Source organism: Salvelinus namaycush, chromosome 3 (genome assembly GCF_016432855.1).
Source record: "Salvelinus namaycush isolate Seneca chromosome 3, SaNama_1.0, whole genome shotgun sequence".
Taxonomy (NCBI): domain Eukaryota; kingdom Metazoa; phylum Chordata; class Actinopteri; order Salmoniformes; family Salmonidae; genus Salvelinus; species Salvelinus namaycush.
The window spans coordinates 54484537-54501512 of NC_052309.1; the positions used below are offsets into that span (position 1 = coordinate 54484537).

The 16976-nt window shown below is 40.6% G+C and overlaps 1 protein-coding gene across 1 annotated transcript in view; it reads left to right on the forward strand.

Moving 5' to 3' along the window:
* The window catches only part of LOC120043916 (calcium/calmodulin-dependent protein kinase kinase 1-like), a 96053-nt gene that overhangs the window by 24896 nt on the left and 54181 nt on the right, over window positions 1-16976 (forward strand). The window contains exons 4-5 of the mRNA XM_038988519.1: window positions 12062-12113; window positions 15308-15444. Coding sequence (XP_038844447.1) covers window positions 12062-12113; window positions 15308-15444 — 189 coding nt within the window. The remainder of the gene's footprint in view (window positions 1-12061; window positions 12114-15307; window positions 15445-16976) is intronic.

Sequence of the window (16976 nt, forward strand, 5' to 3'; positions counted from 1 at the left end):
TTTCCATACATGTTTCATTTTAAAAGATGTATCTTACAAAGGAGTTGTTTAATCTAACTGCTTAATGTATTTGAGATTTTTTTTAAATGCCACGGGCACTATCTGATGTGTGGAGACTTTTCACTGCAGCTAATGTAGAAGGAAAAGCTGTGTACATTTGCAAATACTGTGCCAAATCATATGTGAAGAATGCAACAAAGATGCAGAATCATCTGGCCAAGTGCAGAAAGTTCCCTCAGCGCTCACAACAAGCAACCTCTGACAAAAGTCTCTCTACTTCTATTTGAGGTGAAAATGATGAATCAGACACCTTATCGATAGCAACAGCTCATGGTCCTCCTGGAATCAGAAATTTTGACTCAATGAAGGAATGTAGTCAGAGAAATGCTGATGAATGTCTTGCTCGAGCTGTGTAGGCAACTGGTTCACCTCTGATGCTCACAGGCAATGTGTATTGGAAGAGATTTCTGAAAGTTCTTTGCCCAGCATATACCACTCCAACACTCCACTCCAACTAATTTGCTGGATGCAGAGTTTAAGTGAAGGTCAGGCAAATCATAGAGAAAGCAGACTGTAATGCAATCATCTCTGATGGGTGGTTGAATGTTTGTGGGCAGGGAATAATTAACTACATCTCCAACACTCAACTAGTATTCTACAAGAGCACAGACACAAGGGACAACAGACACACCGGTGTCTACATTGCAGATGAGCTGAAGTCATCAATGACCTTGGACCACGGAGGGTATTTGCAATGGTGACAGACAATGCTGCGAACATGAAGGCTGCTTGGTCTAAAGTGGAGTTCTACCCTCACATCACACCCATTGACTGTGCTGCTCATGCATTGAATCGGCTCCTCAAGGACATTATGGCACTGAAAACAATGGATACACTCTACAAGAGAGCCAAGGAAATGGTTAGGTATGTGAAGGGTCATGAAGTTATAGCAGCAATCTACCTCACCAAGCAAAGTGAGAAGAATAAGAGCACCACATTGAAGCTGCCCAGCAACACCCATTCGGGTGGTGTTGTCATCATGTTTGACAGTCTCTTGGAGGAGAAGGAGTCTCTCCAAGAAATGGCCATATCACAGTCTGCCGGTATGGACAGCCCCATCAAGAGGATCCTCCTGGATTATGTATTTTGGGAGAGAGTGGTAAGCAGCCTGAAACTCCTGAAACCTATAGCTATAAGGGCACAAGGCAAGACCAAGATGCAGACACAGGAGGCAGATGGTAAGAGTTCAATATGTTTATTAACAATCCAAAAGGGGTAGGCAAGAAAATGGTTGTGGACAGGCAAAAGGTCAAAACCAGTTCAGAGTTCCAGAGGTACAGAATGGCAGGCAGGCTCGAGGTCAGGGCAGGCAGAATGGTCAGGCAGGCAGGAATGGAGTCCAGAAAAACAGGCAAAGGTCAAAACTGGGAGGACTAGTAAAAGATAATAGAAAAGCAGACAATCACAAGGACAGGTGAAACAGATCAGGGCGTGACAATAGCAGTAGCCACTGCATGGATTGAGGGAGACAATGCCATCCTGTCTGATGTTCAGACTCTGCTTGTAAGAGAAGAAATCCGTACTGCCCTGCCCACTTCACTGTTGCTCCAAGCAGAGGAAACTGCAGTTCTGAAATACAACAAAAAGCGTGAAGACTTCTGCCTGAAGCCCATAGTCTGGCGAAGTACAGCATACATGTTGGACCCCAAGTATGCTGGCAAGAGCATCCTGTCTGGTGCAGAGATCAACAAGGCCTATGGTGTCATCACTACCGTGTCTCGCCACCTTGGCCTGGATGGGGGCAAGGTTCTTGGCAGTCTGGCGAAGTACACTTCCAAGCAAGGGCTTTGGGATGGAGATGCAATATGGCAGTCGTGCCAACATATCTCATCAGCCACCTGGTGGAAGGGACTTTGTGGATCTGAGGCTCTTTCCCCTGTTGCCTCCATCATCCTCCAAATCCCACCAACATCAGCCGCCTCAGAGCGCAACTGGTCCTTGTTTGGGAACACACACACCAAAGCATGCAACAGGCTGCCCAATACAAGGGTTGAAAAATTGGTGGCCATCTGGGAAATTTTGAGTCTTTTTTAGCCTGACAACGAGCCATCCTCAACAAGGTTGGAAAGTGACAGTGAAGATGAGGCCTCAGAGTCTGATGTTCAAGAGGTGGACATTGAGGAGGTCCAGGGAGAAGACATGGAAGCCTGACAGGAAGACAACTAAAGCTTTAGTTTCTAGACTATCATTTTACAGATGTATGTTGAAAACGTTTTTGGGAGATGTGATGGATCATTGGGGATCATTCAATATTCCCATTATTTTCTGGTTCAGTGTAATCATCCCATGTGAAGAGTCAACTCATTTAATTAAAGTTCAATTCGTAACTAAATAGTTTTTTTTAATTTCTATTGGAAGGATTTCATCATTTGCAATTATGTCTACTTATGATAAGGTAAAAGGTTTATGTTTCTGTCTCCATATGATATGGTAAATATATCCAATGCAAAAAAACATCTACATTTAAATGGTATTAATATTAATTTGCATATAATTCCACTAATTCCCATATATTCCTGTTAATTCCCCTATATTCCCGTTATTTCCCATATATTCCTGTTAATTCCCACGAAAATTTTCCACCTCTGAATAATCCCCAAAATGTGCAACCCTAGTGGATACGATACACACTGTAACACACTGTAAAAAAATGTCTAATGACTAACAACCGGTCCAGCCTCTACTGCTATGGAAATGGTGTACTACAGCAGTGGTTGTGGTTGTCACTGTCTGTCCTCAACGTGTCTGCTGGAGGCAGCAGGCAGGGGGCGAATAAAATCTCCTGTTGTCCTTTTACAAGCCATGGATGGAGGATAAAAGCGACATAAATAAGGATATGAGGATACAACAGGAAGGGACCTGCATGGTGTCAGCTGTACAGTACACCACTGTAAACAAGGAGGTTGTTACATTTGATCATTTAAAGTCACTGTCCAGTGTTTTCATTGCCTATAATTAAAGGAACATTTCAAATGTTTTTAACTTCATATTCATCATCTGCAGCACCACCCTAACATCAACATATGTGAAGATTGCGTGTTTCTATGTTTTGTAGTATAAAAGATAAAGGAAGAGAAGTGTTTCCAATGACATCAACCAATTAGTAGACAACTAGTTGGCAATTAGTAGGCAACGCCTACTCATAATTGATTAAAATCACATGATGCACACCTTGGAAACACTTATCTTCCTCCAATTTTTACTACAACACCAAGAAACGTACAATTTTCACATATGTTGATGTTAGGGTGGTCCTGGAGATGACGAATATGAAGTATAATAATATAATTTAAAAAAATATATTATTACAATATGAGTGAAATTGTTTTCCTTCCAAAATGTTTTTATTAAGTATGTTAAAAAGCTGCTTTTCTGTGTTTAAATAGTGTGGGAGTATCCCAACAACAGAATGGTGTGGGTGTATAGTGGTCATGAACTATATTCATGACAATTAAACATCACATTATATGAGGAAATAGCAAGCATTTTTAAACAGTCTGCTTGACATACAAGTTTGAGGTGTGTTTTTTTAAATAGTTTTTTCTTTAATTTATGCTTTGGCAACAAATAATTGCCATAGGACTAGTCAACAACATTATTTGGGTATGAGTTAACAGAATATACACTTTTAAAGTGAGATTCTCACCGGACAGTTACTTTAAAATGTAAATGAAGTTATTTAGCAAGTTAACACTCTTATCCAGAGTGATAAACAGTGCATTCAACTGAAGAAGAGCAGTTCTGGAAACCCTACTGTAGTAGTAGATCAGTGAGATGGTATTTTCTGTCAGAGTTATTTAAATATGTGTGATTGAAGAAGCATTTTGCAATCTCTTCATGCATTTGTAATCAAGCCTAATTGCACTGTCAGCTCATTGCCACGGGCTCATTGGGTTCTCTCTGGCACTGTAGTAGTAATAGTAGTAGTGCACTCCCTACCTGGTAGTGTTTTGAAAACAGCAGTTTTGCCTGCGTAGCACACACACACACGGGTTTTGCCTGCGTAGCACACACACACACGGGTTTTGCCTGCGTAGCGTTCCCCTGACACACCTTTTAATATGCATGACTTTCTCTTCCCCCTCTCTTCCCTAGCTTCCCTCGCTTTGCTCTGACAAACCAATGCTTCTCAACTTGTCAGCACAACAAAGACTCTGTAAATCCCTTTACCAAGGGAGGGATTGTCCTTGAACTCAAGAAAATATATTTTATTTCTGTGGTGGAGAATTCAGATTATGTATGGCTCTTAGCAGTTTGGGCCCTTTTGGATTATTACTTTTATCTGTTGAGATAGTCATCAGGACCACCCCAGGCCTTTTGAAAAGCAGATAAGACATATAGGACATCGGTGGATGACTACACTCTTAGAAAAAAGGGTTCCAGAAGGTTTCTGCAGCTGTCCCCATAGGAGAACACTTTTTGGTTCTGGATAGCCTTATTTTTCCTCAGAATGTACACTACACTGTAAAAAATTGCTCTTTGGATCAACCTAAAAAAAAATACTTCAACTGGTTACAGGTAAATTCGTTTTCTCATTTGAAAACTACTAATTTGTTGAAACCAAATATATGATTCAATGCCAACTGTTTTATTTGATTATAACCAAACCTATATTTCAAGTTGCAACCTATTTCTTTAAACACTCAACTTCCTCTTTGGTTAAACGTAATAAATAACAAACCGAACAAATTTCAACTTGTTCCAAATTGACTTGTATTTGAAATTACCTTTTCAAATTTCTTACAAGCAATTAAACAAATACCCTGTAAATGAAGAAATGAAGTTGGTTCATTAACTTGAAATAATGTCCAAACATATCCTTTACACAAGACTTTCAGATTTAGTAGCCACAATATCATAACCAAGCATTGGCTACCTTAATATATCAGGCTCGTTATTAGAGGGTTTCCGAAAATGTGGAGCTCGACAACATGACCGGACCCATATGCAGTGAGTGCATAACTCATTAGGGCGTCCGCCCATGGTGCTCAGAATGACAGAAATCACATTTAGATTATGGAAGTAGCGATGTAAATCTTGGTGGGGCAAATATTTTAAAAAGTGGGATGCATGCCAGCAAAGCCACAACACAACACAACACTAAACAATACATGAATTTCACTATAACAGTAACAAACGGTGCCCACAAACTGTTAGGGCCTTCATAATGCTGACCCAACAGCAGTCCCAACATCTTACCACTGCTACACCTGACTATCAGCGGAGCCTTGTCTGGCAGCGAAACAGTTCATTCAGCCTCATTTACTGTTTTAAAAAAACATAGCTGATATAGCTGATTTACTTAAACAAATGTGGTTTCTACTGACAATTGAGATGTATAAACTACGACAAGCGGATAAGAGACAATCCGTAATTTTGATTAAGACATTAATGAGCGAGCTAGGACAGACGTAGTCAATTTAACTATTTGTTTAACACTTTGAAATGTACAGTGACAGAATTCAGAACATGGGCCGTTCTTACAGTGTTCTCCCTGTACACCAAGTCAGAACCGTAGGATAAATAAAGGGGTCATATAAGCAGACAATGAAAGCTCTTACAATATTTGTTTATTACATTTCTCTAAAACAGGTTATAGGCTACATGTGCACCAAGTCAGAACAGTAGGCAAAATTAAGAGGGGTAAATGGACTAAATTATTAGGGTGAGGTACATGGACTACTAACATCTTACTACACAGCATACACTTAGTATTACTTTCTTAGCTACAGTATACATATCTCCCTGGCATATTACATAATTTATGCGGCAACATACAATACATTTTTGGACTCACCTTGTTGTGCTGTGCTCACTTGAACAAGAAGGTGGAGCGGTGGTCCTTCGTGGGCAAATTCTGTCTTCAAAGTCTGGCATTCTCTGGATTCATAAAAGCGGTTGAATCATGATGATGTCATTGATCTTCAGGTCGTAGCTCTAGAAAGAGGCCGAATTTAGAATTCCGAGTTGGATGACAGTTCAAACCGTATTTTCCTAGTCGGAGCTCATTTATTCCCGACTTCCCAGTTATCTTGAACTCACTGAAGTCAAGTTTTCGCAGTTCCGATTTAATAGTTGTTTTGAGTGCGTCACAAACCATGCTTCATTGACAGCATGGCCAATGTTGAATGTTTATAATTTTAAACATGGAAAATATCCCCTTAATACCAGATTTGGGACCACACAGCCACTCCACTGAATAGCAGGCTAGTGATTGCTTTGCAATGCTTGCAGTTAGCCACTGTCACTGATTCCTTCCAAACCACTCATTGTTGAATTTGCGATTTCCAACTTGTTGTTTAATGTTTATGTCCAATGGCTGATGAGCACCGATATGTTTTATCTATAATTTCTCATCATTATTTATCTTCATATGACAAGGATTAAAAAGGATTTGCCAGTAGATTGTCGATTTGATTCATGATGATGACTTCTAGCTAAGATTTTGAAAGTATGATGTTGACATGATCAGTCTAATCAAAGCTACTGTACATATAACGTGATTTGGCGTCATTTGGTGGCCAATGACCTTGAGCCTCCTTGGATGGGCACTTCTAATGTAACTCTATGGCAGCACCCAAGGGGCTAGAATTTTCTAGCTCTACCCTTAGACTTGGCGGTGACGTAGTGTCCCCATGAGTGACAGACACTGAGCCAATCACGGCGCAACGCTCCATATTGTCACGCCCTGGCCTTAGTTAGGTCAGGGTGTGACATGGGGGATGGAGGTGTTTTTGTTATTATCTAGGGATTTTTGTATGTCTATGGGTGTTTGCTATTCTAGGTGTGATGTATGTCTATGGTTGCCTAGATTGGTTCTCAATTAGAGGCAGCTGTCTATCGTTGTCTCTGATTGGGAACCATATTTAGGCAGCCATATTCATTGGGTAGTTTGTGGGTTATTGTCTATATGTTAGTTGCCTGTGTCTGCACTTTTGATTATAGCGTTTTGTAGTTTGTTTAAGTGTTCTTCGTTTTCGTTAAATAAATAGAGAAGAATGCATTCACTTCACGCTGCGCCTTGGTCATCCTCTCTTCAACGTTACGACGATCGTGACATATATTTTCTGCTGGCTTGCCCCACCACCAAAGAAAGCACTGAGCTAGGCTGAAACACCAGCATTTTGGAGCTGCCTTACTCAAAAAAACAAAAACAAAAAGAGACCATGTTTGTATGCGGCTTCATTAACTCAATGATATATCATTTTTATTACATTGTTTGCAAACTGATATGTGACACGTATTAATACCAAAATAACATGCAAAACGGGAAAACCCCCAAATATATAAATACATTGAATGGTCGCCAAGGGATTATGGTATTGCATTTTAACCAAACATGCAACTTGTGTAATGAAGCAGCCAATCAAATATCATTTTCAAACATTTGCTAAAATGCAATTTGCTGGAAAACACCATTTTAAACAGTGCAGCTGGGAAAAGTCCATTCTTAACAGCGCACCTGATAGCGGTTCCATATGTAACAGAGATGAAAATCTATGTTAGAAACTTAGAAAGAGGGGGAATCTAAAAATGCAACAACTAGGATGGGTTGCTAATATGACTAGGATTGTGCCTTTGGTTTCTGTGCTTTTGGCTTCATTGTGTGAATTGTTTGCCCTTTTTATATATTTTTTTAATCAATTCCCCATTACATATCACCATTAGTAAATGTACCAATAATCCCTGTCATTTGGTTACATACATTTCAGTTAATGCATGTATTAATTACAGTCATTTACCGTTCTCATTCTGGGAATGGAAACATTGTTTGCATAGTTCTAAACCTGCTACACTTGGGGAAAGTTTTTGGTTTATTTCATAACCATCATTTATGAGATTTTTAAATGTTTTCATTGTCCTTTGTTTGGAGTGCTCAATGTGAGCAATGAACATGTGTCTGGTTTCTCTGGCCTGAAAACGTTGAGGGGGCGCGTGTGTAACAGTTTAGTCCCTCTCCTCGCCCCGAACCAGGGACCCTCTGCACACATAGACAACAGCCACCCTCGAAGCATCGTTACCCATTGCTCCACAAAAGCCGCGGCCTTTGTAGAGCAAGGGGAACAACTACTTCAAGGTCTCAGAGCGAGTGACGTCACCGTTTGAAACGCTATTAGCGCGCACCCCGCTAACCATTTTACATCGGTTACACGTGCAACTGAGCACGCATAAGAGTACCTGGCCTACAGAGTGGACATTTAGGAAAGTGTTTTTTAACATCCATTGCGAATTATAATATATTTAAACTATAATTCCTCATAGTAAGCTATTTGAAAAATCTTTACAACAATCCTCCCCTCAAATAATCACCAATCCTTGATGTGAAAAATCAATGGAAGTTATAGGCCTACTGCTGCATTGGCCTATAGGCAATGAGTTCCATGCGATCATTTCTTTAGCTGCCAATGGATCACGGTGTATCAATGTGTCCATATGGCAGAGGCTGGTGATCTGGCATTAGTTGACATTTCAATCTGTATCATTTTAATTCCGATTTTTATAATTACTGACACGCAGAATGGTAGAAATGGTAGGATAAATTGTAAGCTTCCCCAAACTTGAAACTCATGAGCTGCATATAAAGTCTTTATAAAAGAATTGCCTCCATATTGATCGGATTTTGCCTATAGGCTACTTTGGAGCAAGGTAAGACATCCCTAATAATATGAAAGTAAGTATTCAGGTTTTAAACGATTAAGTATGCTTTCAAAATGCATACTGCCTTCAGCAGGTGCACTGCAAATACCATTTGAGAAATAAAAATAGTAGCTATTTTTAGTTGTGCACCAAAGCTGTTTTTAACACGTGATTGCATTTAGGATGAATGGACTTATAAAAGCACATGTTTTTACTCCAGCAGCAACGAGCTGAGGAGCTGCAGAAGAAATCCTGCTCAAAACAGGTTCTGTATGCTGTGCGCGTGTGATAGTTGGTACATGGTGACTGACGAAATATACACAGGCCAATTTAATAGCACAAAATTATTAACCTATAGACCAATAATTATTTGATTTCAGACAAATTGAATAGAATAGGTTAAACGAACCAAAGTGTTTTCAATCATTCCAATCAGTAAAACCTCTTCAGATGAACAATAGCTTCATCCCACTTTTTACAGTGTATGAAATCAAATCAAATTGTATTTGTTGCATGCTTTGTAAACAACAGATGTAGACTAACAGTGAAATGCTTACTTATGAGTCCTTCCCAACAATGCAGAGAAAGAAAATAGAGAAATAATAGAAAAGTAAAACACGTAATAATAGATATATAATGAGTAACAATAACTTGGCCATATACCAGTGGTACCAGTACTGAGTGGATGTGCAGGGGTACGAGGTAATTGAAGTAGATATGTACATATACTAGGAATAAAGTGACAAATAATAAACAGTAGCAGCAGTGTATGTGATGAGTCAAAAGAGTTAGTGCAAAAGGGGTCATGCAGATAGTCCGGGTAGCTATTTCACTAACTATTTAGCAGTCTTGTGGCTTGAGGGTAGAAGCTGTTCAGGGTCCTGTTGGTTCCAGACTTGGTGCATCGGTACTGCTTGCTGTGTGGTAGCAGAGAGAACAGTCTATGACTTGGGTGGCTGGAGTCTTTGAAAAATTGTAGGGTCTTCCTCTGACACTGCCTGGTATAGAGGTTCTGGATGGCAGGAAGCTCGGCCCCAGTGACGTACTGGGCCGTACGCACTACCGTTTGTAGTACGTTGCCGTCAGATGCCAAGCAGTTTGCCATACCAAGCATTGATGCAGCGAGTCAATATGCTCTCAATGGTGCAGCTGTAGAACTTTTTGAGGATCTGAGGGCCCATGCCAAATCTTTTCAGTCTTCTGAAGGGGGAAGAGGCAGTGTCAGGCCCTCTTCACGACTGTGTTGGTGTGTTTGGACTATGACTGATCCTTAGTGATGTGGACACCGAGGAACTTGAAGCGCTCGACCCGCTCCACTAAAGCCCTGTCGCTGTGAATGGGGGGTGCTCGGGCCCTCCGTTTCCTGTAGTCCATGATTAACTCCTTTTTCTTGATGACATTGAGGGAATGGGTGGTTGTCCGGGCACCACACTGCCAGGTCTCTGACTCCCTCCCTATAGGCTGTCTCATTAGGTGATCAGGCACACCGCCGTGAACAGGGAGTACAGATGGGGACTAAGCACGCACCACAGAGGGACCCCTGTGTTGAGGGTCAGCATGGCGGATGTGTTGTTGCCTACCCTCACCACCTGGGGGCAGCCCGTCCAGGATCCAGTTGCAAAGGGAAGTGTTCAGTTCCAGGGTCCTTAACTTAGTGATGAGCTTGGAGGGCGCTACGGTGTTTAACGCTGAGCTGTAGTCAATGAACAGCATTCTCATGTTGATGTTCCTTTTGTCCATGTGGGGCCGTGTGGAGTGCAATAAAGATTGCGTCATCTGTGGATCTGTTGGATCTCGAATAGGCTTCAATGTTGTGATCTTTGACACAGGCAGGGAATAACTAGCAACACTACTGATGGTGGTACTGTAACTGTAGCGGTGGAATTAACAGAATGACAAAACATCTCTCCTCTGAGATATGCACTATCCATTCATCCTTTTCATCCGCTGAACAATGACTAGTCTGATGTCCCTGACGTTACACGCAGAATCAGGGAATGTACTAGCATGGTGGTGGTCCTGGGAGAAACAGAAATGATCTCCTATAAAATATGCACCATCCATTGTCCTTCATCATCGTGTCTGAACAGCATCTGATGTCCTTAACATTACACACACAGGGAGAATATGAATGCTGCCATTAATAAAGCTGTGTGATGCTTTCAGATGGGTCTTATTCATTAGCCAACACAAAAATACATTTAATCCGCAGGTGCAAGGAATTAACACCTAATTAGTGCTATAGAGGAGAAGGTAATTAGGTATGTGTGTGTGTGTGTGTGTGTGTGTGTGTGTGTGTGTGTGTGTGTGTGTGTGTGTGTGTGTGTGTGTGTGTGTGTGTGTGTGTGTGTGTGTGTGTGTGTGTGTGTGTGTGTGTGTGTGTGTGTGTGTGTGTGTGTGTGTGTGTGTGTGTGTGTGCCACTGAAGGAACTGGGCTCTCGCATCATTTGAACACCAGAATACTCTGAAGATGTGATGTCACAGAATGTTTTTAATTCTATCCTGAGCTGAAGGATTGAAAGATCTTACTTACAGAAGAAAGTGTAGGGTTGAACTTCAATAGCATTACTGTAGGTAACTAGTTAATGAGTTTATATTTGAATGTATGGCCAGTGGCCACCGCACCTTGTAGACCTACTGCATGGTAACAAACTGTAGGCTCCAGTATTGGACCATCAGCTTGCTTTCTGGAGTCATTACCATAACTATATTCTACATGGTAGCTAGTAGAGTTAAACTAGTCAATAACAGAAGTCAACCCTTCCTTAACAGAAGCCATCTTCCACCGTGTGTCACTTATTTTCTATAGTCATTTATGCAATCACTTACCCACCGGCAGAGAGAGTGGTGCTGGGAATTTTAAGTATGTCATTAGCACAAGAAACAATATTTATGAAAGCTTTTCTTTTATTAATATGGAAATGAATCCAGGAAGTGAGAGATGTTATTATGCCATCCATTTCACTCGAAATTAGGATGCTTTGACTGCGAGTGTCACACTGACCATTGTGTACTGAACGCTAATGAATATGACATTTATTGAATGCTGAAAAATAGCTGTTCTGTTCTGTATGTACAGTATCTAGTAAGCCCATTTTTGTTAGTCTCTCTCTCTCTTAATCCTGTTCAACATGTAATGAATGAAGAAATGGATGGATGGATGGATAAATAAATGGATGGTATAATGAATTAACAAACATTATTGAATAAACTTGATGTATCTGTTCTGCACTAAAGTGCACTGTATGTAATGTGTGTGTTTATTGTTATAGTGATTCAACTAATAGTGAGTGACCAGAATGAAATATATGGCATGTTAGCTCACCAATATCACCAATCTCATTCCGCTCTCCTTCTCTTCCAGGCCATGAAGGTGGTGTCCAAGAAGAAGCTGATGAAGCAGTATGGATTCCCACGTACGTGGAACACGGTTTGGCTTTTACACATTCAACACTCATTGGTCTCTGGTCCTCTGGAGCTCAGTTGGTGACTTTGATTTCCCTGTACCACCCACACATAAACAATGTATACACGGCATGACTGTAAGTCATGTTGGATAAAAGTGTCTTCTAAATGGAATATATTATATAATTACGATCCAGCTCGAAGGACCATCAAACAAAGGATACAGATAGGATGTTAAGTAGTGTGACCACATGCTCCAGATTGTGCGGGACAGTCACACATTTCAGTCCCTTGTCCCGCGTCCTGCAACCAAACAATCCTGCATTTTATCAACAAATTAAAACACCCCTAATTTACAAAAAAAGGTTGATTTGTCCTGAATTTCAGTCATACATTCCAACCTGTCTTTTGGGGTTGCACTTATGACAAGATATACAGTGCATTCGGGAAAGTATTCAGACCCCATTACTTTTTCAAAATGTTGTTACGTTACAGCTTTATTCTAAAATTAATGAAATAGTTTTTCCCCCCTCATCAATCGACACACAATACCCCTTAATGACAAAGCAAAAACAAGTTTTTAGAAATGTTAGCAAATGTATTCAAAATAACAAACTGAAATATAACATTTACATAAGTATTCAGACCCTTTACTCAGTACTTTGTTGAAGCACCTTTGGCAACGATTACAGTCTCAGGTCTTCTTGGTTATGACGCTACAAGCTTGGCACACCTGTATTTGGGGAGTTTCTCCCATTCAGCTCTGCAGTTCCTCTCAAGCGCTGTCAGGTTGGATGGGGAGTGTTGCTGCACAACTATTTTCAGGTCTCTCCAGAGAAGGTCACCTCCCTGACCAAGGCCCTTCTCCCCCGATTGCTCAGTTTGGCCGGACGGCCAGTTCTATGAAGAGTCTTGCTGGTTCCAAATTTCTTCCATTTAAGAATGATGGAGGCCACTGTGTTCTTGGGGACCTTCAATGCTGCATAAATGTTTTGGCTACCCATCCCCAGATCTGTGCCTCGACACAATCCTGTCTCGGAGCTCTACGGATAAACCCTTTGACCTCATGGCTTGGTTTTTGCTCTGACATGCACGGTCAACTGTGGGACTTTATATAGACAGCTGTGTGCCTTTCCAAATCATGTTTAATCAATTGAATTTACCACAAGTGGACTCCCAGAAAGTTGTAGAAACATCTCAAGGATGATCAATGGAAACAGGACTCACTTGAGCTAAATTTCGAGTCTCATAGCAAAGGGTCTGAACACTTGTAAATAAGGTATTTCTGTTTTTTATTTTTAATACATTTGCAAAAATGTATAAAAACTTGTTTTGCTTTGTGATTATGGGGTATTGTGTGCTGATTGATGAATAAGGCACAAAATGTGGAAAAAGGAAAGGGGTCTGAATACTTTCCGAATGCACTGTATATCATAAGGATATGGCACTGGTGATGTAGAACACTTCTCCAATTGCTGCCAATTGCTGTTGAGATCTGTTATTCCGTGCAGCGCAAAATCGAGACGTGGGCCAATGTCATATCGTCAACCAATCACATTTGTCAAATCGTTTCGGGCAAAATTCCAGCTAAATTTGGAGAGGACAGCTTGGAGAGGACTACTTACGAAGAGCTACAAAAGTAAGGAGGCCTAAGCCACTATTATTCGAGTCACAGACATGTCACAAGATCCCGTTCTAAAGTCGACTCCCAACTACAATGTGTTGAGTCTCGAGTCAAGTCCAAGACGTGCATTCTAAGAGCAAGTCGAATCACAAGTTTTTTCAAGTTCAGTCTCAAGTCAAGTAAAAAAAAAAAAGTTAACAGTTAATATTCTTGATCACCAAACAATTTTTTGAGCTGCATATTTATTTATGGAAATCCTCTCTTCATACAATTTGACATTTGAGCTGCACCCGATCTTATAGCTGTACAGGAAATCAGCAATCTGTTCACTAGCTCAGTGGTTCTCAAACTTTTTGACCCTCGACCCCCCGTGAACACGCGCGCACAATCGCTGCACAAATGTAGCTTGTCATTATAGCCATAAACGGTGATGCATTTTCAAAACACAAGATATAGAAATAACCTGGGTTTTAGACCTGCATTTTGAGCTGAAAGTCATTTATGTTAGCAGTCAGTATCAACTAAGGATATCATGTCACATTTTCACTTCTCTGGAGTCCAGAGCAGGCAGGATCATATGGTCTACCTGTACACAGCGGAGGATGCAAGATCTGATGGAAAGCATGATTTGTCTAGCTTTTGTCTTCCTCACAAATATTGTAATTCATTTGTCAGAATATGTTATATCTTCATCCCATAAGTATTGCAGGTAGTACGATGTTACAGCTATCTCTAGACACATAACCACTGAGGTATATAATTAGAAACCCACCCAAACTAGGCCTATTTGAAAATAATCAATGGAATCATCACCAGGTCTGGCAAAGATGCATCTGTAGCAGATTGCTAAACTGTATTTTATATGGATAATATGAGTGTAGGTAGGCTACTCTGTTTTTTCCATGAAAACCCATAGAAAATGAAACAACCGCTTTCAGGTCACGATATGTTCGCCCATTTTTGTGCGCCAATGCTGATGACTGGTCATTGGTCAACAGTCAAAACAAGCAAATTGTTGGTTCTGAAGAACAGATGAGATGTTTTTGAAACAAGATTTGGTGCAATGCCGTAGGCCTATGTTAGTGATCAGATTGAATAAGCAAAAGTATTAATATGAAATACAAATGGTAGGCTATATGAAGCCTATTCAAATATGAATAAAAAAATCCCATTCAGTTTCACACTCGCTGTTCTATGTAAGCTACACTAGTCTGTCTCCTTCTTAATGTCCCTCAAAATCATTCCCTTGTCCCCTCAATTGGGTATTTTAAATGTGGTCACACTAATCTTAAGCAGTGGCATTACTCATGTATACACTTGGCTTCTCTCATGTACCCAGATATGAGTGATTTTAACTTGACTTACTCACTGGTGAAAGTATAATTATTGACTTGTGTCTCATATATGCTTTGTGAGACTGCTAACAGGGACTTTGTTGTGGAGGGTGTTGATTAGGATGCTTTCAACTAAATTGCCTTTCTTAATTGCGCTTGAAGAGATTAATAAAATTGTATTGAATTTAATGGAATTGTCAGCTGACGTGAGGTTGGTGGTTTGTGTGGCTGTTGTGATTCCCTGCAGGTCGCCCCCCTCCTAGAGGACCCAAGGTGGCGGTCCAAGGAGAGCAGCCCAAAGTCCTAGGCCCCCTGGAGAGGGTCTACCAGGAGATTGCCATACTCAGGAAGCTGGACCATCTCAACATAGTCAAACTGGTGGAGGTGAGGGTAGAGCCTACCGTTCTGAGAACCATATGTTTTTTAAAGCTTGGTGAGAGCGTGGTTGTCCTATGCTTATTTTTACAACCTTCCCACAACTTTCAGGGAATGGTACAATGAAATTGCTTGGCTTTGGAACATTCTCAGCACATTTAAGGAACTTGACAAAAAAACTTTATTTTATTGGTATTTCATTACTTTAACAGAAGTATCTTCAAACATCTTTACATTTAATACCATTTTGGGTAATGTTCTAGGGACGTTCTTCAACTGGTTTGACAATGGAATGTTCTCATAGTTGAGAGAACGTTAAGAAAACAACGTTCTTCTATGGGAATTTCAGTACTTCTGCATAAGGTTTCCTACAGTTTTTTTTTAAATATATAAAAAATATACAGCTGAAGTCGGAAGTTTACATACACCTTAGCAAAATACATTTAAACTCAGTTTTTCACAATTCCTGACGTTTAATCCAAGGAAAAATTCCCTGTTTTAGGTCAGTTAGGATCACCACTTTATTTTAAGAATGTGAAATGTCAGAATAATAGTAGAGAGAATGATTTATTTCAGCTTTTATTTTTTTCATCACATTCCCAGTGGGTCAGAAGTTTACCTACAATCAATTAGTATTTGGTAGCATTGCCTTTAAATTGTTTAACTTCGGTCAAACGTTTCGGGTAGCCATCCACAAGCTTCCCACAATAAGTTGGGTGAATTTTGGCCCATTCCTCCTGACAGAGCTGATGTAACTGAGTCAGGTTTGTAGGTCTCCATGCTCGCACACGCATTTTCAGTTCTGCCCACAAATGTTGTATAAGATTGAGGTCAGGCCTTTGTGATGGCCACTCCAATACCTTGACTTTGTTGTCCTTAAGCCATTTTGCCACAACTTTGGAAGTATGCTTAGGGTCATTGTCTATTTGGAAGACCCATTTGCGACCAAGCTTTAACTTGTTGACTGATGTCTTGAGATGTTGCTTCAATATATCCACATCATTTTCCTACCTCATGATGCCATCTATTTTGTGAAGTGCACCAGTCCCTCCTGCAGCAAAGCACCCCCACAACATGATGATGCCACCCCGTGCTTCACGGTTGGGATGGTGTTCTTCGGCTTGCAAGCCTTCCACTTTTTCCTCCAAACATAACGATAGTCATTATGGCCAAACAGTTCTATTTTTGTTTCATCAGACCAGAGGACATTTCTCCAAAAAGTATGATCTTTGTCCCCATGTGCAGTTGCAAAGCGTAGTCTGGCTTTTTTATAGCGGTTTTGGAGCAGTGGCTTCTTCCTTGCTGAACGGCCTTTCAGGTTATGTCGATACAGGACTCGTTTTACTGTGGATATAGATACTTTTGTACCTGTTTCCTCCAGCTTCTTCACAAGGTCCTTTGCTGTTGTTCTGGGATTGACTTGCACTTTATCTCTAGGAGACAGAACGCATCTGCTTCCTGAGCGGAATGACGGCTGTGTGGTCCCATGGTGTTTATCCTTGCGTACTATTGTTTGTACAGATGAACGTGGAACCTTCAGG